General features: G+C 41.3%; 1 protein-coding gene across 1 annotated transcript; it reads left to right on the top strand.

The window, feature by feature from the left end:
• On the top strand, positions 1–22,989 carry LOC127680181 (arylacetamide deacetylase-like 4). Its single transcript, XM_052175744.1, has 4 exons — positions 1–168; positions 17,887–18,103; positions 18,808–18,871; positions 22,215–22,989. Exons 1-4 carry the CDS (start codon positions 1–3, stop codon positions 22,987–22,989), a joined length of 1,224 nt encoding a protein of 407 aa, XP_052031704.1.
• Positions 22,990–25,474: the final 2,485 nt, after the last annotated feature.

Below are 25,474 nucleotides of genomic sequence, written 5' to 3'. Positions count from 1 at the left end.
ATGGCTGTTCTGTGGCTGCTGCTGCTAGTGGGGCTGCCCATGTTCTTACTGGGAGTTTTTATATGGGCTGTGGTAAAGCATTTTCTCACAGCAAAAATTCCTTCCTCTTTAAAGCATCCAGTCAAGTTAAGGTGTATGCATTGTGTGATGCTCTTCGTTATCGCCTTGGTGAGTTTCCTCTTGCTGGGGGCTGAGGGCACCATGCATTGGGGGTTGTTAGTATTTTACTCTTTCTTCTCTTTTCATTTCCTTCTCCTCTTTCTCTAGATTCCCACAAAATGAAGTCTAAGGAATCTCCTATGTTTCCTCTTTCTTTTCTCTTTCTTCTTCCCCCTTCTTCTTACTCATTTCCCCCCCTTTCCTTTCCTCCTCACTTTTTCTTTTCCTTTCTCTTTGAGATAAGGTCTCACGATACAGTCCAGCCTGGCCTTGAGCCAACTGAAAACTGCAAATAAATTTCAGATGGAGTTGCTGTCCACAAACTGGCCATCATCCAAGAGCTTTTACCAACACATCTTCAGCCACGACTTTTTCTACTCTTCCCATTACTCTGCTGTCAGGTACTTTCTCAATTAGTGTGAGAGACCCTGAAAGCAGGGATTAACTTGCTCAACTGTGTGCTAAGCACAGGGCAGGCATTGTTGCGGACCAAATCATGCATGTTAGAGTTACCAAGCTAGCCTGACTACCCTAGACAGCTGAATTATGTTCCACATTTGGAGATCAAGACTGGAGGCAGGGATTAGCATGTGCCAACAGGTACAGTATGAAAAGAATATTGAGGCAGAGAATTTGAAAAATTCCTGATGTTCCAATATTCAGAGGATACTTGGTAGTGGCCAAAAAGTTGACAGTTATTATCTTAGGCAACTCTTGAGAGGCAGAGGTTGGAAAGAAAATTTCTGCTCTGCTATAATTGGCGGTGAGAGCCTCTTATAACCACAGGTTTTCCCACCATGCCCCAGTTCCTGTATAACAACTCAGAGGCTTATTATTTAATTAATAAATACTTAGGCCTTAAGCTAGGTTGTTCCCCAACTAGCTTATAACTCAATTATCCCATTTATTCTACTCTCTGTCTGCCATATGGCTGGTTACCTCTCATCAGTTTCATAATCCGACTCCCACCCCATAATTTGGGTGGCCCAATTTCCTGCACTTGACTCTTTCACAGAGTTCCTTTTTTATTTTTTATTATATTTAACACAATATATATTTTTATACCAATTGCAGAAATGATGAACATGCTATTAAATGAACATACAGAGATAGTCTTTTTGTTTGTTTTGTTTTTAGTAGAGCTTAAAATCTTGTCTCTTACTGTGGTACAAACCCAAAATAAGAACAGTTTTAGACATTGGAGTTCATTGTAATAAGGCTGTACTTCAATGTCCCTCACATCCCCAAAGGATTTTACCTCCAAAGTAGCTAAGAGTTCTGCTACACCAAGGAATGAATTGTAGACACAATTATTTGGATACAGATTTCCTGCTACAGTCAAAGCTATTTGACTTGAGTGATTGTCTTTATTCTTAGCCCACAGGGAACAGGTTACATTCATTTAAAAATTGGTTTGTGTATTAAGATGGTCTACCCATGAAATCATTCATCAACTGTTTCAATGAACAATGGTTCTGCTTGGAGGGTGGCCCAGACATTAGTTGAAGGTAAAATTCTTGTTCATTGGCTGTGATAATTTTGAAAAACATTCATCTCCTAAAAAGAGTAACTTATAAGCTCATCTTCAAAATTGATACAATAATTATAAATATCAAGCAATACATTCAGCCTCATTCTTTATTGTTCTCTTACAAGCTACCTCCCAAATTAATTGTCTATGCTTCTTTTAGTTGTGTAAGTAATTTTGAAATATGTAAGCTATTCTGAAAACCGGAGTATAGAGTAAAAACATCAAATAAATAATCCTACTATTCGAGAGGCTGAGATAGGAGAAACATGATTTCAAGAACATTATGTGGTACACAGCAAGACACTGCTACATACAAACAAGTAGAAAGTGTATATGGATTGTACAATATTGGACATATTTCTCCAATTAACAAATTAAAGAGACCACTGTGTGACAGCCAAAAAATTTTAATTCCCCATATTTTTGAATTTCAATTGATTAGTATATCTTGATAATATTAATTTTCATATTAAGAGATATTAAGGAAAAGTGATCGTTACTTCCTGTTATTTTTGTTGATAGAAATGGAATTATGTTTGTTCGGATTTGTTGAAAGATTACTTTCTTGCTTTTTCTAGGGTATAGTTTTCCTCCTTGTATTGGTGTTTTTCATCTATTATCCTTTGTGGGTCTGGATTTGTGGAGAGATACTGTGTAAATTTGGTTTTGCCATGGAATATCTTGTTTTCACCATCTCTGGTAATTGAGAGTTTTGCTGGGTATAATAGCTTGGGCTGGCATTTGTGTTCTCTTAGGATCTGTATGACATCTGCCCAGGATCTTCTAGCTTTCTTAGTCTCTGGTGAGAAGTTTGGTGTACTTCTGATAGGTCTGCTTTTATATGTTACTTGACCTTTTCCCCTTACTGCTTTTAATATTCTTTCTTTCTTTTGTGCATTTGGTGTCTTGACTATTATGTGAGAGGAGGAAGTTCTTTTCTGGTCCAGTCTATTTGGAGTTCTGTAGACTTCTTGTATGTTTATGAGCATCTCTTTCTTTAGGTTAGGGAAATTACATTCTATAATTTTGTTGAAGATATTTACTGACCCTTTAAATTGGGAATCTTCACTCTCTTCTGTACCTATTATCCTAAGGTTTGGTCTTCTCATTGTGTCCTGGATTTCCTGGAAGTTTTGGGTCAGGAGCTTTTCACATTTTGTGTTTTCTTTGTCTGTTGTATCAATGTTTTCTATAGTATCTTCTGCACCTGAGAGTCTCTCTTCTACCTCTTGTATGCTACTGGGGATGCTTGCATCTATGACTCCAGATCTCTTTCCTAGGTATTCTAGCTCCAGGGTTCTCTCACTTTGTGATTTCTTTATTGTTTCTAGTTTCACTTTTAGATCCTGGATGGTTTTGTTCATTTCCTTCACCTGTTTGATTGTGTTTTCCTGTAATTCTTTAAGGAATATTTGTGTTTCCTTTTTACGGGTTGCTATCTGTTTACCTATGTTCTCCTATATTTCTTTTTTTTTTATTCAATATATTTTTTATTTACATTTCAAATGATTTCCCCTTCCCTGGCTCCCCACTCCCTGAAAATCCCATAAGCCCTCTTCCCTCTCCCTGTTCCCCCATCTACCCCTTCCCACTTCCCTGTTCTGGTATTGCCCTACAGTGCTGCACTGAGCTTCTCCAGAACCAGGGGCCACTCCTCCGTTCTTCTTGGACATCATTTGATAGGTGAATTATGTCTTGGGTATTCCAAGTTTCTAGGCTAATATCCGCTTATCAGTGAGTGCATACCATGATTGATCTTTTGAGACTGGGTTACCTCACTTATTATGATGTTCTCCAGCTCCATCCATTTGTCTAAGAATTTCATGAATTCATTGTTTCTAATGGCTGAATAGTACTCCATTGTGTATATATATATCACTATTTTGTATCCATTCCTCCATTGAGGGACACCTGGGTTCTTTCCAGCTTCTGGCTATTATAAATAAGGCTGCTATGAACATAGTGGAGCATGTATCCTTATTACATGCTGGGGAATCCCCTGGATATATGCCCAGGAGTGGTATAGCAGGGTCCTCTATAAGTGACAAGCCCAGCTTTCTGAGGAACCGCCAGACTGATGTCCAGAGTGGTTATACCAGCTTGCAACCCCACCAGCAGTGGAGGAGTCTTCCTCTTTTTCCACATCCTTGCCCACACCTCCTGTCTCCTGAGATTTTAATCTTAGCCATTCTTACTGGTGTTAGGTGAAATCTCAGGGTTGTTTTGATTTTCATTTCCCTAATGTCTAATGATGTTGAACATTTTTTAAGATGCTTCTCAGCCATCTGAAGTTCTTCAGGTGAAAATTCTTTGTTTAGCTCTGTACCCCATTTTTAATAGGGTTATTTGGCTTTCTGGGGTCTAACTTCTTGAGTTCTTTGTATATATTGGATATTAGCCCTCTGTCAGATGTAGGGTTGGTGAAGATCTTTTCCCAATTTTTTGGTTGCTGATTTGTCCTTTTGCTGGTGTCCTTAGCCTTACAGAAACTTTGTAAGTGTATGAGGTCCCATTTGTCAATTCTTGATCTTAAAGCAAAAGTTATTGGTGTTCTGTTCAGGAATTTTTCCCCTGTACTGATGCACTCAAGGGTCTTCTATAACATCAAACATGACAGGAAGTAAAAATCTCCTATATTTCTTTAAGGGCGTAATTTATGTCCTTCTTTTTTTATTTTCTATATTCTTTGTTTACATTCTGAATGCTTTCCCCTTTCCCGATTCCCCCCTCCCCATTGTTCTCATAAACCCTCTTCCCTCCACCCGTTTCCCAATCACCCCCTTCCCATTTCTCTGTCCTAGTAATCCCCTATAATGCTGGATCAACTCTTTTCAGAACCAGGGCCCTCTCTTTCCCTCTTCTTGGGTTTCATTTGATATCCTAACTGTGTCTTGAGAATTCAGTGCTTCTGGGCTAATTAATATCCACTTATCAATGATTGCATTCCATGTGTATTCTTTTGTGATTACCTAAGTGTGGGTTACCTCACTTAGGATGACATTTTCCAGTTCGAACCATTTGCCTAAAAATTTCATGAATTCATTGTTTTTAATTGCTGAGTAGTATTACATTGTGTAAATATACCACATTTTCTGTATCCATTCCTCCATTGAGGGACATCTGGACTCTTTCCAGCTTCTGGCTATTATAAATAAGGCTGCTATGAACATACTGGAACATGTGTCCTTATTGCATGCCGGGGAATCTTCTGGGTATATGCCCAGGAGAGGTATAGCAGGGTCCTCCGGAAGTGTCATGTCCAGTTTTCTGAGGAACCTCCATACTGATTTCCAAAGTGGTTGTACCATCTTGCAATCCCACCAGCAGTGAAGGAGTGTTCCTCTTTCTCCACATCCTCACCAACACCTGCTGTCTCCTGAGTTTTTAACCTTAGCCATTCTGACTGGTGTGAGGTGAAATCTCAGGGTTGTTTTGATTTGCATTTCCCTGATGACTAATGATGGTGAGCATTTCTTAAGGTGCTTCTCAGCCATCCAAAGTTCTTCAGGTGAAAATTCTTTGTTTAGCTCTGTACCCCATTTTTAATAGGGTTATTTGGTTCCCTGGGGTCTAACTTCTTGAGTTCTTTGTATATATTGGATATTAGCCCTATGTTGTAGTCTGCCAGCAGCTACATGTGAACCGGGTTACCTGTTAAGAGAATTTTGAGGTTACAGGGAAGGGGGAGGCGGAAGAGACATGAGTCAAGGCGAATATTCCGGTCAAGACTGGTTTTAATATTTTTAAGGCCAGTTATATAGTATTTGGGGGATCGACCACCCCTCCCAGAAGTCGGTCACTTCAAAGGCGGGCCTGTGAATTCTCCTGGCTCCAGGTCTCAGCGGGTCGCCTGCCTTCAGACTGGCGAGTCAGGTGAAAACTGCCTTGGGGGCGGTGTCGGTAGTCGAGGTGAGGAGCCTATTGTTCACAGGAACAAAGGCCGGAGGTAGCCATCGGAAGAGTTTGGGAGCTACCAGCCAGCTTGGTTGTGGGGGGAGGAGACAATTCCCCCTTAATTATTAATTTTAAACAACTCAGTGGAAATAAGTAAGTTCATCCAATGGATGACGGGCATTGATCAGTGAGTGAAAGCGGAGGCCCAACCCCCTTAAGCGTTAAGGACATCTTTTTCGGGGGGTGGGGGGGAATAGACCGCCTTTTTTAATTCAAGGACAGTCTTTCGATGTCAAACCCCCATGCAGCTGGGCATGCTTTTCAGGGAAATTCGGAGACAGGACTTTTTTTTCCTTTTCCCCTGCAGTGCCTCGCCTCGCACCTCAACTGATGCCCATGTTTGTTATATAAACAAACATGCATGGTTCCGAATACCATGCAGCCTCCTTTCTGAGGATTCTACTGGCAGAGTGAATGCTCTGCGGATAAGCACTGGCTGGCTGTAATAACTACCCATCCTCAACCTGGGGCCATCGCTGAAGGAATTTCGTCTTCTGAGCGTTGTCTGCTTGAAATATAAAAGGAGATTAAGAGAACAACCTGTTTGGTTAGTCTCGGAAGCTCAAAACGGTTTTAGTTTAATTGAAATTCAGTGGCCTCAGGCCAGAGGCCTGGCTTGCAACTTAATTTGCAAGAACACAAAGGAACTTTATCTTCCCAAGTAAGTGGGAAGCGGCTTGAAAACAGCCTTTGAATTAATTATACTTACCAACAGTTTATGGGGTGTTTACCTGTTTTACCAATCTCTCTGGTAACCAACGAGCTCCGTCTTCTTCTTGAGAGAAAACGCAGACAGACCCCCTTCCCCAGATTAAAACGGGGTCTGGGCCCTTCCATGTATTATTTAAAGGATCCCACCACTTAACCATGGCGTAGGAATTGGAAGTAGCTGGGTGCCAGTGTCAGTCTGCTGCAGACTGACCTTTAGCATCCGTTTGGAGAAAATTTAAAACAAATAAAACAAAGGCAAGATGTGATTTAGGGGACCTGGGAGGATATAGATTCCCCTTCTTAGTTTTAATAAGCCAATTTTTAAGTGTGCGATGGGCACGCTCCACGATTCCTTGCCCCATTGGATTATAAGGAATTCCAGTTTTAAGTTTTATATTAAATTCCTTGCAAAATGAGATAAAGTTCTTACCAGTGTAGGCTGGTCCATTGTCTGTCTTAATGACTTTGGGTAATCCCATGGTATTAAAGGCTTGTAAACAATGATCAATTACATTTTTAGAGGCTTCTCCCGTATGCAGGGAAGCAAAAATGAGTCCCGAGCACGTATCAATGCAAACATGTATAAATTTTAATTTCCCAAATTCTGCATAGTGAGTTACATCCATTTGCCAAATTTGATTGGGCATAAGACCACGTGGATTAACCCCTAAGTGGGGCACTGGTGCTAAAGTGAAACAATTAGGGCATTGCTTTACGATCATTCTAGCTTGCTCCTTTGTGATCTTATGACAGAGTCTCAACGTATGACTAGAAAGATGAAATGTATCATGATCACGTTTTGCCAATTCTATGGGTGTGAGTGCCAAAGCCTGTCCTATAAGCGCTTTGTCAATGCACTCATTACCCTGAGCCAGAGGTCCAGGAAGGCCTGAGTGGGCTCTGATGTGTCCTATATAAAAAGGATTTTTCCTAGCAAGAATGATACCTTGCAATTGTGAAAACAAGGATCCAGCTGGCGTATTAAAATTAAACGTGCCACAGGTTTCTAATTGTGGTATAGAAAATGCAACATAAGCACTGTCAGTAAAAAGATTAAACGTACTATTTACAGATTGAAAAACACACAGCACTGCTGTTAGCTCTGATAACTGAGTGGACAATCCAGGTGTCTCTGTGACCACCTGCTGATTGTAAATACGATATCCGGCTTTTCCTTTAGACGAGCCGTCTGTGAAAATTAAGAGGGCGTTATGTAACGGCTGTAGAGATGTCATTTTAGGAAATACAACCTCATGCATATTTAAAAACTTTATCAACTTGTCTTGAGGATAATGATTATCTATACACCCTTTAAAACCTATTTGAGCTAGCAACCAATCTGTGCTATGCTGTTTTAGCCATTCATCCTGATTTACACTGTAAGGTTGTATAATAACGTCCGGTTCCTTGCCAAAATAAGTTAGCGCCTGCTTTCTACCAAGCATAATTACTTGGGCCACCGCCTCAAAATATGGCAAAACATTACGCCTTGAAGACACCCTCAAATGAATCCACATCAGAGGCGCCTTTTGCCATAATAAACCTGTAGGCGAGTGAGTAGTATTAAAAATTAGCAGATGCAGAGGTAAAGAATAATCTATATAGGTAACAAATTGATTTTCAATAGCTTTCTCCACTGTCTGTAAAGCCAAAAGTCCTTCTGAAGTTAATAACCTAGGAGATGTCGGATCAGCATCCCCTTTAAGAATATCAAATAAAGGTTGCAATTCCCCTGTTGTAAGCTTTAAATACGGCCGAAGCCAATTAATGTCACCCAATAACTTCTGAAAATCATTTAAAGTTTTCAAATTGTCCCTGCGGATAATTATCTTCTGGGAAAAAATTGCCTGGTCTGTAAGTTTAAAACCCAGATAATTATACGGCTCCTGGGTCTGAACTTTCTCTGGCGCTATCTGCAACCCTTTGGCGACCAAGGCTTGCTGTAAATCTTTAAAACATAAAAGCAAGGTCTGCGGATTTTTTCCTGCAATTAGAAAATCATCTGTGAAATGGATAAAGTAAATATCTGGCCATTTCTGTCTCACAGGCTGAATAGCCTGTGCTACAAATTTCTGGCATAAAGCCGGGCTGTTAGCCATGCCCTGAGGAAGCACTGTCCACTGATACCTTTTCATAGGCTCTGTAAAGTTAATAGAAGGAACACTGAACGCGAACCTTTTGCAATCCTCAGGGTGCAATGGAATGGTAAAGAAACAATCTTTTAAATCTATGACTATTTTATGAAACCCTTTAGGGATAGCCACAGGGGATGGAAGACCAGCTTGTAAGGTTCCCGTGGGCAACATTGTTTCATTTACTTTTCTTAAATCCTGTAACAATCTCCATTTGCCGGATTTTTTTTTAATTACAAATATTGGCGTGTTCCATGGAGATAATGACTTTATTAAATGTCCCGCCTTTAATTGTTCCTGCACTAGCAAAGAGGCGGCCTCCAATTTCTCCTTAGATAAAGACCACTGATCAACCCACACAGGATTATCACTAAGCCATTGAATTTTATCGGCGTGGGGTGCAGGCAAGATAGTGGCCATTACTGAAAATGCCCCAGACTTCTAGAGTTGGGGTTTGGCTGGGGGTTTTTAAACTTTCTAGTGCCTTGTCCTTCATTCCCAAGCCCCTGAGCAGGTAAGGATTCCTCCGACACTGTCTTTTGCTTAGAGGCGATTTCATTTGGACTACACATGATTAAATTCATCTGAGATAGGAGGTCTCTACCCCAGAGGGTAGTAGGCAAGTTCTGCATAACAAAAGGCCGAATTTGTCCTGAATTCCCTTCTGCATCTTTCCAAGTTAAAAGTCTCGAGCTCTGTTTGGAGTTATTTGCATAACCGATACCTTGGAGATGCGTTAGGGTCTCAGTCAGTGGCCAACTCCCGTATCTATTAATCCTTCAAAACTCTTTCCTTCAATAGTCAATTTAAGGTTAGGTCTTTTATTGGTGATAGATTGAACCCAAAACACTCCGGAGGAGCCAAAGCCCTCCTCTCCTCTTTTATCTTTAATGAATTTGGAAGGCAGTGGATGTAAAGGAACCAAAACGAGTTGAGCAATTCTTTGATTAGCAGGTATAGTTATGACACCATGAGGGGAAACAACCATAATTTTTATTTCTCCCTCATAGTCACTGTCTATGACACCTGGATAAATCTGCAGTCCTTTTACAGTAGAACTGCTTCGTCCTAACAGCAATCCCCAAGTGCCTTCAGGTAACGGTCCAAAGACCGTAGGCAAAACCTGAACACCCATCTCTGGCGCTAGTACGGCATGGAATATGCAGCCGAGGTCCAATCCTGCACTTCCTGGTGTAGCTCTGGCGAGTTCAAAGATAGATTTCCTTGGCTCGGCAGCAGCTGTGTTGCCCCACAGACTGTTTGTCCTAGATGCATCGGGGCCTGGGGCTGGCCCCTCCCCCCGTTTCCCGACACGGGTCTGCCTTGGGAATTAGTTTTGGACTTGCATCCCTTCACCCAATGATTTCCTTTTCTACACTTATGGCATGTTCCTAGTGGACCACCTGATTGCCCGTTTATAGTAGGCCTGTTATCAGGGCAATCACTTTTAAAATGACCCAGACTGCCACATTTAAAACACCTTCTATTTCCTCGTCTCTGCGAAAGGATTCCCTGGATAGTGGTTCCCTGCAGCGCTGCAGCCATAGCTAATCCCTGATTGTAGGAGGGACTGATTTCAGAACAAAGACGAATGTAACCAGCTAAGTCTGTCTTCCCCCTATGGGGTCTAATCGCCTCCTGGCAGGCCGCATTAGCATTCTCATAGGCTAGTTGAGTAACCAGTGGATTCTCTGCCTGAGAATTTCCAAAAATTCTATTAGCCGTTTTTAGCAATCGATCCACGAAATCCTGAAAGAGTTCATTGGGAGCCTGTTTCACAGCTGTTAAATTTCCACTAGGATCTCCCTTAGATGGTAAAAGATTCCATGCACGGCGGGCAGCCACCGCAATCTGCGCATACACTGCGATGGGAAACCCCATCTGGTTAGCATTTCCTTCATATAGGCCTTCCCCCAGTAACATCTCAGCATTCCATTCTGGATGGCCTGCCTGAGTGTTAGTGGCGGCGGTTCTTTTGCTAGCCTCACACCATTCAGAACTCCAAAGCAAGAAATCTCCCCCCCCCCCCCCCCCCCCCCGACAATGTGGCTTTGCACAGCGTTCTCCAATCCTGTGGAGTTAAATTCGACTCTATCACAGTATCCAATAACGCCTGTGTAAAGGGAGCTGTTGGGCCGTACTGGGCTACGGCTAGCTTTAATTCTTTTATCACTTTAAATTCCAAGGTCTGATATTTTCTAATCACATTGTCCTGGTCTTCTATCTCAAGGACTGGAAAAGCTAAGATTTCTGACGTATCCTGCCCCTCCCCGCGGGCCTGGTTTATAACTCTTTCTAATGGCGACTGGCGGGTCTCAGAATTATTGTTCTCTCTAGTATTAGAGACCCTTTTTAGCTCCTGTAACTCATTAGTTAATTTCTGCAATTTAATTTCAAACTCTAACTTTTGTAACTGCATGTCCTTCTGGATCTCGCCCTCTGCCATCAAGGTCATAGGCGGAGCAGATGGCGCTACAGGGGGCCATTCTTCTCCATGAGATTCAGTCGCTCCTTTCTTGGGATGAGCTATTTTTTTTCTAACAATGGGCTCATCAGGACTGTCTCTGTGTTTACGAGACTTAGGGTGTGGAGGGTCTTCCCTTACAGGGATCCTCTCTATCAGGCTTTCTTCTTGAGATTCCTCAATTTCTTGAATGACACCTAATTCTTCCAGACCTCCTTCATCTATGATATCTTTTTTTTTCTTTTTTTTTTCAGAATTAATTTTTATTTCTCATCAGAAAATTAATGGGATCCAAAATAAGGGATACATTTATAGGTTTTTACTTCCACATCTTTCTATTATTTTAAATTCTGAACATGCTAATGGGCATAGAAAAAGATTCAAACAGACAAGATAAAGGCAAAGCAATGATTTGAGGTATTACAGTAAAATCAATTCCAAAATAATGAAGTTCTACTGCAGCTGTTGCAATATTTTTTTTTTCTCTCCAGGCTGCAATGCTTCTCTTCCGGGCGGCCATCTATGATATCTTTAATAAGAGTCCAGAGGCAGAGAGTGATATTGTCTGCCTTGGCTGCCTTTAGTGAATTACCAATTCTTACCCAAGTTGTCTCGTTTAACGTTCGTTTTTCTTGGAACCAAGGACAACAAGAATATATATGGTCCAAGAAATCCTCTAATCTTTCTTCTTCAAACCCTATCCCTTTCGCCTGAAGCAACTCTTGAATGTTGCGGGCGCAAATTTTGCGCGAACTTTCCTGTCCCATATTTCCCTATCTTTTCAACCCAAGCGGCCACTGTGCCGGGTCAACACAGTTCGCTTGCAAAACCCGTATCCCTCTGCACTCACAACAATAGAAAAAAATTTTCCACTAGCGCTAGTATTTGACCTCTATGTTGCTTACCGTGCGGATACCATTCCTTATCACCTTTTCTGCGAAGCTTCGCTCAATAGGGTTACCTCAGGATATTCTCCCGTACCAGGTTTTCCCACGTTCTGGCGCCAATATGTAGTCTGCCAGCAGCTACATGTGAACCCAGTTACCTGTTAAGAGAATTTTGAGGTTACAGGGAAGGGGGAGGCGGAAGAGTCATGAGTCAAGGCGAATATTCCAATCAAGACTGGTTTTAATATTTTTAAGGCCAGTTATATAGTATTTGGGGGCTCGACCACCCCTCCCAGAAGTCGGTCACTTCAAAGGCGGGCCTGTGAATTCTCCTGGCTCCAGGTCTCAGCGGGTCGCCTGCCTTCAGACTGGCGAGTCAGGTGAAAACTGCCTTGGGGGCGGTGTTGGTAGTCGAGGTGAGGAGCCTGTTGTTCACAGGAACAAAGGCCGGAGGTAGCCATCGGAAGAGTTTGGGAGCTGCCAGCCAGCTTGGTTGTGGGGGGAGGAGACACTATGTCAGATGTAGGGTTGTTTAAGATCCTTTCCCAATCTGTTGGTTGCCATTTTGTCCTTTTGACTGTGTCCTTTGCCTTACAGAAACTTTGTAATTTTATGAGGTCCCATTTGCCAATTCTTGATCTTAGAGCATAAGCTACTGGTATTCTGTTCAGGAACTTTTCCCCTGTGCCTATGTCCGCAAGGGTCTTCCCCAGTTTCTTTTCTATTAGTTTCAGTGTGTCTGGTTTTATGTGGAGGTCCTTGATCCACTTGGATTTGAGCTTAGTACAATGAGATAAGAATGGATCAATTCCCATTCTTCTGCAGGCTGACCTCCAATTTCTCAAATTCCTCTAGAATACCAAAAAACCCAGGATTGCTAAAACTATTCTCAACAGTAAAAGAACTTCTGGAGTAATCATTATCTCAGACCTCCAACATTACTACAGAGCAATAGTGATAAAAACTGCATAGTATTGGTACAATGATAGGCAAGTGAATCAATGGAATAGGATTGAAGACCCAGAAATGAACCCACACACCTATGGTCACTTGATCTTTGACAAAGGAGCTGAAAACATCCAGTGGAAAAAAGATAGCCCTTTCAACAAATGGTGCTGGTTCAATTTATGTGCTTCTTAAAGTCCTCTATCATCATCATGAGAAGTGATTTTAGATCTAAATCTTGCTTTTCCGGTGTAATGGTGTATCCAGGACTTGTTATGGTGGAAGAATTCGGTTCCAATGATGTCAAATAACCTTGGTGTCTGTTGCTTATGTTCTTAAGCTTGCCTCCTGCCATCTGGTTATCTCTAGTGCTACATGTCCTGGCTATATCTGACTGGTGCCTGTCCTTTCTATGATCCTGGTTGTGTAAGAACTCCTTTGAATGAAGCTGTTGCTGTGATCCTGTGATTATGGGACACTGTGATACTGAGTTCCTGGGTGTGACCAAGCTCCTGGGAGTCAAGCTGCCTCTCAGACCCTGAGATCCTGGTGTGTTCAAGCTCCTGGGATCCTGGGTTCTTGTGGTCCTGTGATCCTGGGCAAGTTAGAGTACCCGACAGTGCAGCTTCTGGTGGAGTTCCTGTTTGCCTGGGTCCCACCAGTCCCAGTTCCTCCTGGACTTTGGACAGATGTTGGGTCCTCTTTACCTCTGACCATATGACCTGAGTGTTTTAGAGCATCTGGCAGTGGAGCTTTCTCTGGGTGTTGTGGGACTTGCTGCAGAGTTTGCTCCCAAGATCTGCTCAGGGACCCAGCCCAGACAGACTGTAAGGAACCAGTGCCACTGGTCTCTTTCCTAGAGTTCCTTTCTCTTCCTGATATACCATCTTCTGCCTGAGCTTATTGTCCATCAGATTTTCATTGACAAAAGTTCTTCATAAAATTACTTCATAGATAAAATGTTACATGAAAGAGAAGTTGCAAAAAGGATGTTGATAGTAAGTTCAAATTAGCAGTTTCACATGGCCTTGCTTTATCATAGTGCATGTCTGTGACTTCATCCTTGGACCTGACCCAGAATGAATGTTTTTCATTGACCACAAATTTGTCCCAAACCTATTTCTTAGTTCAATTTAGAAAAGTTCATTGTATTTCTTATTATGCACCATTTACTTACTGTCCTATGAGGAAGGAACACATTCTTTTCTCGATTTTAACTTTATTGCATCTTTCTGGAAAAACAACTAAAACCATCTCCTTAAACTTTCTTCCTAAAATTATTTCAATCAAAGCAGAATGCTATAAGGTAATTAACTCACCTATACAACATTTATTCATGAAAGTTCATCTTCATGTTGATCCGCAGAAAATTTGTCCAATAGGGTGGGCTTATGAATCATTAGTCTGTGTAATAATGTCAGGAAAAACATAACAGCAGTGAGAAGCAATCCCGGAATGAAGTCTCTGAGGACCTCACATCTCAGAGTGTACCCATCACATCCATACAAAATGGTGGACTATTTCCAATGAAACTCACTTGCTAGACTCTTTTCTAGATGGTTGCTGTCAGTTAGTACATTTTCGACTTTCTAAGAAGAACTGTATTGACTTTGATGAATTGTCTTGACGTTACTAAATTTATTGAAAGAGGAATTACAATATTTTCTGATAAAATCGAAGATTTACATGAAAAATATTTATGTTAGTCTATGTCTTTTTATTGGGGAATTGAGTCCATTGATGCTAAGAGATATTAAGGAATAGAACAGGATTGTTGCTTTCTGTTATTTTTTATGTTTTATTTTTATGTTTGTGTGGTTATCTTCTTTTGGGTTTGTTGGAAGAAGATTATTATCTTGCTTTTTCTAGGGTGTAGTTTCCCTCCTTGTGTTGGTTTCCATCTATTATCCTGTGTAGGGCTGGATTTGTGGAAAGATGTTGTGTAAATTTGTTTTTATCATGGAATATCTTGGTTTCTCCATCTATGGTGATTGAGAGTCTTGCGGGGTACAGTAGCCTGGGCTGGCATTCGTGTTCTCTTAGGGTCTGTATGAGGTCTGACCACGATATTCTAACTTTCATGGGCTCTGGTGAGTAGTCTGGTGTAATTCTGATAGGTCTGCCTTTATAAGTTATTTGACAGTTTTTCCTTATTGCTTTTAAAATTCTTTTTTTGTTGTTTAGTAAATTTGGTGTCCCGTTATTTTGGAGTTCTGTGGGCTTCTTGTATGTTCATGGATATCTCTCTCTTTAGGTTAGGGAAGTTTTCTTCTATAATTTTATTAAATATATTTACTGGAGTTATAAATATTCACTCTCTTCTATACCTATAATCCTTATGTTTGGTTTTCTCATTGTGTCCTGCATTTTCTGGATGTTTTGGGTTACAAGCTTTTTGCATTTTATAGTTTCTTTGACTCTTGAATCAATGTTTTCTATGGTATCTTCAACACCTGAGATTCTTCTATTTCTTGTATTCTGTTGTTGATGCTTGCATCTATGACTCCTGAATTCTTTCCAAGGTTTTCTATCTCCAGAGATGTCTCACTTTGTGATTTCTTTATTGTTTCTACTTCCACTTTTAGATCATGGATGGTTTTGTTCAGTTCCTTTACTTGATTGTTAGTGTTTTCCTGTAATTTTTAAAGGGATTTTTGTGTTTCCTCTTTAAGGGCTTCTGCCTATTGATCCAGGTTCTCTTGTATCTCTTTAAAGCATTTTTGTGTTTCCTTTTTAAGGGCCTTTTCCTGTTGACCCATGTTCTCCTGTATTTCTTTAAAGGAGTTATTTAAGTCCTTCTTGAAGCCCTCTATCAGCATCATGAGTTATGATTTTAAATCCAACTTTTGCCTTTCTGGTGTGTTGGGGTATCTGGGACTTGCTATGATGGGAGAACTGGGTTCTGATGTTGTGAAGTATTCTTGGTTTCTGTTGGTAGGGTTCTTGTGCTTGCCTTTTGCCATATGGTTGTCTCTGGTGCTAGCTGCTCTTGTTGTGTCTGTCTGGAGCTTGTCCCTCCTGTGGGCCTGTAAGCCTGTGTTCGTACTCCTGGGAGACCCACTCTCCTCTGTCAGGGTCTGTGCACAGAAGACTGTGGAGCCCCCTGACTCCCTGGTGCAAATGGCAACCCAAAGACCTCTATCCCAGCTGCTCCTCTGATCTTATGCCCTGTGTGCTCCTAGGTCTCTCTCCCTCCAGAGAGAAGGTGGAGGGAGACCTCATCTCCATGCTCACAAGTGAAAGCGCTACTGGGAGATCACTCTCTCCTGGCAGGCTGTGCACAGAAGGCTGTGGTGCAGACTGGCTCCCTGGTGCAAATTATGGCAGGAAGACTTCTGTTGCAACTGCTCCACTGATCATATGCCCTGTGCACTCCTAGCTCTTCCCCTCCAGAGAGAAGGTGGAGATCTCATCTCTGAGCTCAGAAGTGAAAGCGCTGCTGGGAAATCACTCTCTCCTCATGACAAAGAACTATCATAAGTGTTTGAAGTCCATGGAGGACACAGTCCAGTGACTGTGATATATTAAGCACATACACTGTGATGCCCTGTAATGTTTCCTGAAATATGACTATAGGGCATATTAGAAAAAATTTATCAGAGTGAACATATTAGCTTAGAATCACATTTGAGGGCCAGTGAATTGGCTCATTGTGTAATAGCTCTTTCCATGGAATCCAAATTCAAACCCTGGGACCAAGGTGGCAGAAGGAGATCACCAAACCTAAACTGTCATTTGAGACCCTTATATGTCCTGGGATATAATCACATTTGCATTGCATCCCCAAATAAATAAGCTAAAACAGAAAAAAAACTTTATTTGTGAAATGTGTACAAGCCTTTTTTTCCCTTCTCTGGATCCCATAGCATATCCCTAATCAATCATATTTCCTTCCTTCTGTTAATGACACACATAGGGTAAGCATCTTCCATAACCCAAAACTGTGGGGTTTTGATGATGAGTGCTGACAGTGATGGAAAACTCTTTTACTATCTCAGGATATCTGCAATCTTTCAGAGAGCAAGATGTTCTGGTTTCTTTTCTGTTGCTGTGATGAAACACTCTGATCAAAAACAATTTGGGGGAGGAAAGGATTCACTTCAAGATACAGCTCCAGGTCATAGTTGATCATTGAAGTCAGGGGAGGAATTGAAGTGGGGATTTGAAGCAGAAACCATAGACAAACACTGCTTGCTGACTTGATCAAAAGCTCATGCTTATCAAGCTTTCTAACATAATCCAGGGTCACCTACCAAGAAATGGTGGTGCCTGTAGTGGGTTGAACCATTCTACATCAATTAACAATCAAGATACACCCTCCCCCACACCCAGTCATCTCTTCAGGACAATATAATCTTGGTAGCCTATCAACTGAATCTCTGTTTTCAGGCAACTCTAGAATATGCCAGTTGACAGCTAAGTGGGACACCAAGGTTACAGCCTGTGACACTCAGCTTCATCTCACTTAATGACTTCTTGCTTCTCAACATTAAGCTGGCTTATCCTTCAGTTAGTTGTTTTTTTCTGCTGCTCTAAGAGTACCACAAAGCAGGTGATTTTCAGACAATAGAAGTTAGTTTGTCTCGTCGGATTCGTTTGGAAAACTCAAGAACAAAGTCTCAGCAATGGGTCTTCTTCATGTCATCCCTCAGTAGAAAGACAAGTGTGGCTATGTTCAAAGGACAAAACATTCCAGCTGAACTGACTCCTCAGGAGCCTATGCTAGAATTAATGATTTCACTCTCTCCCCTATAGATTTAAACCATATGTGGGGATAGCATGTCACCATCACTCAAATTATCCATCTCTTAACACTCACAATGGCAATGACATTTCAACACAAGTTTAAAAGGAAAGAAACACTCAAGTCACAACAACATCATCATTCATCGAAGGCCTTTTGAGAAGAAAAGTGTGAACTACCTTCCTTATATAAAAGAGTGCAAAACTAGTTAAATGGCCATGAATGTATCAGTGCACATGCAGAAGGCATGTGTGAAATGGTAAATATACTTGAGCAATGTTACATAGCTGCAGCAACTACTGTCTTGTCTCATCATTCCTACCCTCACACTCTCATTTTCCTTCCTTTCCCTCCAACAGGGTAATATATTAGAGAAACTGAGAATCTGCTCTATGCCTGGTTTCATTTCATTTATTCATGATTTACTGCCCATAAAGAAGGACCCTACCTTAGTGGTTACCAACATGCATTTTGGAACAATCCCTGTGAGACTGTTCCAGCCCAAGGCAGTGTCCTCCAATCTCCGGAGAGGCATCATCTTCTTCCATGGAGGGGGTTCCATTTTTGGTAGCCTGGGTGAGTAGCTTTCCCATAGGATGAGAGGGGGAAAGTCCTCCTGATTGATGGAATGTTGCCTCATGAGGATCCCTTGTGGTGAAACCAAAACAAGTAGAAACAGGTGATTTTATTAAAGAAAATAGATGGAAAGATTGGGGCTCACTTCAGCCAGAGTCATTGTAGTCTCCATGGAAATATTTCCTATATTAGTCTACCTTCAGGTTGGGACATCAATGCCTGGGTGGGGCTATCCTGGCACTGAATATGACTCCCTCTTTTCCCCACTCAGAGTACTGGTTATTCCTGTCTTTTCAGAATGGCCACATATTCAAATCCTTCTCTTAGCTCAGCTGAATTGCTGTGGTGAAAATCCATTCATTCACTTCCATCCTCTCGATCTCTGCTTCCCTAAATTGGGAGACTGGCTCTACTTTTTTTTATCTTTGCATTTAGTCTCATCTTCCCAAGAGAAGGATCCTTAAAAACACACTTCAGAGTCCATCACTGCTACATTTTAACTTCTCCTGTGTGCCTTAATGCTCTCTCCCATTTGCACACTCACCATTATCTCTCCCTGACCTTGATACAATAAAGCACTTAAACTCTGAACTTCAGAGAGGAGATATCAGCCATGTTCACTCTAGTAGCTGATGTCCATGGGAGTGTGGTGGGAGGGTCTTTGTTCTTGTCACATCTATTTAACAATTGGCCTTCTCTTACAGACCTTTACCATAACCTGTGCAGTTTCCTGGCCAGGGAGACAGACTCAGTGCTCCTTTCAGTAGGGTGAGTACCCTGAGAGCCCTGGGATAGTAATTATTTTTTGACTAGAGGTCACCAAAAGGAATCCAGAGATGGTGATTCTCTTGTACATAGTCCTATATCGGTGAACAGACTAAGTTCAAAACAAAAGAAGCCTGGCAAGATACCCATTGGCTTAAGTCCATTTGTGAGCTGTGCAGTACGATTTTGATACTAGAGTGCACCATGCTAATCTGAAGAATCACTTTGCCATACAATAAATGAGCCTTAAGAAAATGAGGTGATTTGAGGAACCTAGTGTGAAACCTTGGTAAAAACTTATTATAGCTTAATATTTCTTTATGACATTAAATTAAAATCAAAAGACTGTTGCCTGGGCCTGGCTGACATTCATCCTCTTAAAAAATCACAGGAGAAATGGTTTTTATGCGCAGTTACTTTGCAGAGCAGAGGATCCCTCAGGCTCTCTTTGACAAGTTGGAAGCTTAGCCGTGCAATGTTCCCTCCTGCTGGTACCTTTCTCATTGTTTGAGTTCAGAGAAAGGTACCATATCAATAAACAATTACAGCATCCTTTGCAGCACATTAACTTCTTTAGTTCTTCCTTTCTTTTCAAGCTGTACATTTTGTAATTTTTCATGCCCCCACTTGCTCTTTTTCAATGAATTCATGAGAGTAATCATTAATAATAATCAAGCTACAGATTTAATGTTATGTTATATTAAAAATTTCACCTTTTATGAACTTATCTATTGCTTTAAAATTTAAACTTATGTAAATTCTCAGAACGTGAGTAGAAAATAGATAGATTATTTGTTAAACTATCACATGAATCACCACATACAGGTTACAATCTTTATTCTCCTTGGAATCCTCTTGAGTATGGTCTCTACATTTTGTGTTACCCTCAGCACTACTGCCTTTCCACTTCTACTGAAAGAGTGTTATCTCTGCTAATAAAACACAATGACATCTTTCTTATTTCTTCATTCTTCTTTCATACAATACATTCTGACTGCCACCCCACCTCTCTCTCATTTTTCAAGTTCCCCTCTCTACCTCCCTTCTACCCCAGATCCACTCTTCTGATTATTTTCAGAAATGAGCAGGACTCCCAATGATATGGCATAACAAGATGGAGTAAGACTAAGTATAAACTCTCACATCCAGGCTGGAAGCAGTAACCCAGTAGGAGGAAAAGGATCTTATGAGTAGGCAAAAGAGTCAGAGACACATGTTCCCCTACTGTTAGAAGTCCCCCAAAACACGAGGCTTAACAACCACAGCATAGGCTTAGTAACGACTCCATGATTGCCATTTCACTCCCTGTGAGACCCTATGAGCCCTGCTTAGTTAATTCTGTGAGCTGTGTTCTCTTCTCCAGGTGTCCTGAACCCTTGTGCCTCCCACAATCCTCACCTCTTTTGTCTACAGTGTTCCTTAAGCTCCACCTAATGTTTCTCTGTGCATCTCTGTATTTGTCCCCATTGTGTGCTGGAAGAAGCCTCACTGAAGATGATTGGGTTAGGCACTGATCTATGAATATAGCAGAATATTATTAGGAATCATTTCATTGACATTTGGGGGTGTTGTTCATATTTGGTTCTATCCTAGGTCTCTACAATATCCAGCCTCTTGTTCCTGGGCCTCCAGGCAGTGACAGGCATGTGATCTCTCTTATGGCTTAGGTCTCAAATTAGGCCAGTTATTCATAAATGACTTTTAAAATCCAAACTTTTAGTCCCCCTTCAAAAAATAATGTAGTTGTGATTTTCACAGCAAAAACCTTACATGAAGACAGGGTTTATTTTGGTTTATGATTCCTTAGGGTCAGAGTCCATAAGGGAAGGGGAGGAGGCATGGTAGCCAGTAGCTTGGAAAATACATCTCAACTGCACATGAAAAACAGAGAGAACAAAAACAGGAATCACTGACATACTTTCTCTAGCAAGGCTCCATCTCTTAAAGGTCCCATCTTGGGAAGAAAGATGCTTCTCAAACAGCATCATTGACTAAGAAAAAGTGTTTAAATACATAAGCACATGCCACATTTGTCATTCAATTGTCATATGTAGCTGAAAAAATATTATCTTCAAGTCTTTTTTTTATTGAATATCTTCTCCATTTACATTGCCCAATGGTAAAACCTTTCCCAATTTCCCCCCCTCCCAAAAGCCCCTGCTCCCCAATGATTCCCTACCCCTGTTCCCAGCCCCTGTCTCTATGTATATGCCCCTCTACCCAACACACTCTCACCTCCCCCCCAAACCCCCATCCGTTTCCTTTTGTTGGAGCCTCTATTGAGCCTTTACCTGACCAAAGGCCACTCCTCCCACTGATGCCCAACAAGGCATTCCTCTGCCACAGTTTTGGCTGGAACCATGTGCACCCTTTGGTTGATGGTTCAGTCCCTGGGAGTCTTGGGGTGTCTGGGTGTCCGAAGTCATTGTTCTTCCCATGGGGCTATATACCCCTTTAGCTCCTCTGGACCACCCTCCAGATCCTCCGATTGGGATCCCAAGCCCAGTCCAATAGTTGGTTGTTAGTTTCTGCCTCTTTATTTGTAAGGCTCTGGCAGGGCCCCTCTGGAGACAGCCATGACATGCTCCTTTTGATACATGCTTCCTGTTGTATTGTTGGGGTTTGGTGACTATTTATAGGTTGAATCTCCAGGTAGGGCAGTCTCTGGGTGGCCTTTACTTCAGACTCTGCTCCACACATTGCCTCCCTTATTGCTCCTGTGAGTATTATGTTTCCTTTCTCAAATAGACCTTCAAGCAACTAAACATTTATATTCATGAGAATTGCTATATTGTCACTTTTGTACCAGTCTAAAAGAGTCCCTCCATTGGTCTATTAGGAAGAACAATTGCTCCCATTACCTCATTTCAATTCAATTCCAAGAAAAATAAACACTAGAAGGAATACTTATGAAAAGACTTTAATGTTAACATCATTATCAATTTGAAGGGTTTAGCTGTGGTTTAACAATGATCAACATGTGCCCAATACATCAGGAGAAGCATCCTTCAATTTTGTGTTAGCAGAAGCAGCAGTAGTTCCAAATGGCTTTTCTTGGCTTTAATGGCAGATTGGTCTCTAAAGGCAATGGCTTTGAATCTGCCTTATCCCATGTGTGCTATGCTCATCAATACACAGTGTGGGTTGGAATGTAGAATCCAGACCTCCCTAATTCTAGGTACGTTCAAGTTCATGGAGAAAAAGTAAGGGCTGCCTCATTTACTTCTTAGGATCACTCTGAGGACTGAATCAGATTCAGTTACCTTTGAGAGAAGAGGATAATGATTTAAATAACTTCCAGTTTTCCCTTTGTAAACAGGCATGCTGTGTTTGTTTTCTTCCTTAGGTACCGCAAGCTTCCTGTCTGCCATCACCCTGCCACTTTTAAGGATTGCCTGAATGCCACCATCCTCTTTCTGAAGGCCCTGGAAACCTATGGAGTGGACCCATCTCGGGTGCTGCTCTGTGGAGAGAGCTTTGGAGGTTGGATTGCAGCCTCTATCACCCAGATCTTGGTCAGTAACCCTTGTCTTCCCCAGATCCGGGCTCAAGTCTTGATTACTCCAATTTTACAGGTCATTAATTTACTTTTACCATCTCAACAACAGAATAAAAAGATCCCATTTCTTACCAAGGACTTCCTGATTACACTTCTGTGTAAATACCTGGCCATTGACCACTCTTGGAGTGATTCCATAGATACAGGTGCTGTTATACCTCTGGACAAGTGGAAGAAATACAGAAAATGGCTCAGTTCTGACAATATTCCCAGACATTTCTGGAGACAAGACACACAACCTGAGTTTCTTGGATGTTTTAATGAGGCTGCCTATCTAGAAGCACAACACATTTTTGATACAGAAATTTCAATTGTCATCGCAGATGATAAGACCATTGCTCAGCTTCCTGAGGCATTCCTAGTGAGCTGTGAGTATGACATACTTCGTGATGATACCTTGCTTTACAAGAAGCGCTTGGAAGACCAGGGCATTCCTGTGACCTGGCACCACGTGATCGATGGCTTTCATGGATGCCTAGTACTGTTTGATAGAAAGTTTCTGTCTTTCCCCTGCTCCATGGAAATAGTAAACACTACTGTCAATTACATAAATAGCATATGATAGTCTGATCTTTGAGTGTAATGAAATAAAAATGTCCTGTGCAGTGGAGTTGGTTGGGTTTTATTTTGCTGTGGGGGATGTTTACATTGTGTATAGTCTAAGAGAACAGGATGAAGTGTAAACAAAGTACTGATGGCTTTACAGTAAGGAAAACTCAGCATAGGCACATCTAATCTTATATCTTGTGATATCATCTGCTACTGCCATTTAGATTACATAAACATAAAAGTGAGGAAATATTTCTGAGATTTCTGTGTAGTTATTAGGGTATTTAACTGTATACAAAGGACACTAACCAAAAATGAAAAGATGCTAAGATCAAAATAAACATTAACCTCAATGTATATAGTTACATGTGAAAATTAGGCAGAAACAAAAATACCATATTTTCAATAACAACAGAGGAGAAAATACACCTGGGTGTAAATTAAAACAGGAATTCTAACATAGAATAATGAAAAAGTTCAGATATATCTTAATAGCTATCTTAGAATTTTATTGCTGTGAACCACAACTTTGGCAGCTCATATAAAGGAAAACATTTCATTAGTGATGGCTTATAATTCCAGAGGTTTAGTCCACTATGATCACGGCAGTAATCATAACAGCATGCAGTCACATGGAGAAATCTAACTTCTTAGTGTTGGAGGAGAAGCTAAGAGTTCTACATCTGGATCAGCGGGCAACAGAAAATGAACTGGCTTGACCTTCTGAGATCTCAAATCCTATCTCCTAATAGCACACTTCAACAAAACCACACATATGCCAGCAAGGATACACCTCCTAACAGTACCACTCCCTAGAGCACTACACTCCCCCACTTAGGATATATATATCCTAAGAACCACATAGAAAAAAAGAGAATATATGGTTCTTCTTTTTATTAGATATATTCTCTATTTACATTTCAAATTTTGTCCCCTTTCCTGGTTGCCCCCTACCCTGAAAATCCCATAAGTCATTTCCCCTTCCCCAATCAACCCTTCCCCACTTCCCTGTCCTGGTATTCCTCTACACTACCACATCAAGTCTTTCCAGGACCAAGTGCCTCTCTTCCCTTTGGTGTTGAACAAGACCAACCTCTGCTGCCTATATGTCTGGAGCCATGGGTAACTCCATGTGTACTTTTTGGTTAATGATTTTATCCATGGGAGCTCTGGAAGCACTGGGTGATTCATATTGTTCTTCCTCATGTGGTGCTGCAAACCCCTTCAGATCCTTGGGTCCTTACTCTAACTCCTTCGTCAGGGATCCTGTGCTCATCTCAATGGCTGGCTGAGAGTTTCACCCTCTGTATTTGTCATGCACTAGCAGAGCGTCCTATGTGACAGCTATATTGACTCCAGTCAGCAAGTACATGTGGGCATTGTAATAGTATCTGGGTTTTGTAACTACATGGAATGGATCACTGGGTGAGGTAGTTTCTGGATGGTCTTTCCCTCAGACTCTGCTCTATCCTTTGTGTCTGTATCTCCTTCTGTGGGCAGTTTGCTCCCCTCCCTACAAAGGCCCCAAGTATCTATACTTTGTTCTTCCTCCTTCTTGAGCATCATTTGATATGTGAAATGTGTCTTGGGTATTATAAGCTTCTGGCTAATATCCACTTATCAGTGAGTGGCTACCATATATGTTCTTTTGTGATTGGGTTCCCTCACTCAGAATATTTTCCAGTTCTATCCATTTGTTTAAGAATTTCATGAATTCATTCTTTTTAATGGGTGAATAGTACTCCATTGTGTATATATACCACATATCCATTCCTCTGTTGAGGGACATCTGGGTTATTTCCAGCTTCTGGCTATTATAAATAGGGCTGCTATGAGCATAGTGGAGCATGTGTCCTTATTACATGCTGGAGAATCCTCCGGGTATATGCCCAGGAGAGGTATAACAGGGTCTTCAGGTGGTATTGTACCCAGATTTCTGAGGAATCACCAAACTGATTTCCAGAGTGGTTGGACCAGCTTGCAATCCCACCTGCAGTGGAGTAGTGTTCCTCTTTTTCTACACCCTCGCCAACACCTGCTGTTTCCTCAGTTTTTGATCTTAACCATTCTGACTGGTGTTAGGTGAAATCTCAGGGTTGTTTTGATTTGCATTTCCCTGATGACTAAGGATGTGGAACATTTCTTTAGGTGCTTCTTAGCCTTTCGGTATTCCTCAGGCGAAAATTCTTTGTTTAGCTCTGTACCCCATTTTTAAGGGGGATATTTGGCTCTCTGGAGTCTACCTTCTTGAGTACTTTGTATATATTGGATATTAGGCCTCTGTCAGATGTAGGGTTGGTAAAGATCTTTTCCCAATTTGTTGGTTGCTGTTTGTTCTATTGACAGTGCCCTTTGCCTTACACAAACTTTGTAATTTTATGAGGCCCCATTTGTTAATTCTTGATTGTACGTTATAGGCTATTGGTGCACTGTTCAGGAAAATTTCCCCTATGCCCATGTGTTCAAGACTCTTCCCCAGTTTCTTTTCTATTAGTTTC

This window comes from Apodemus sylvaticus, chromosome 3, assembly GCF_947179515.1.
Source record: "Apodemus sylvaticus chromosome 3, mApoSyl1.1, whole genome shotgun sequence".
Taxonomy (NCBI): Eukaryota; Metazoa; Chordata; class Mammalia; order Rodentia; family Muridae; genus Apodemus; species Apodemus sylvaticus.
Note: the sequence above shows the minus strand (reverse complement) of the source record. Positions and strands in the feature narration are given on the sequence as shown.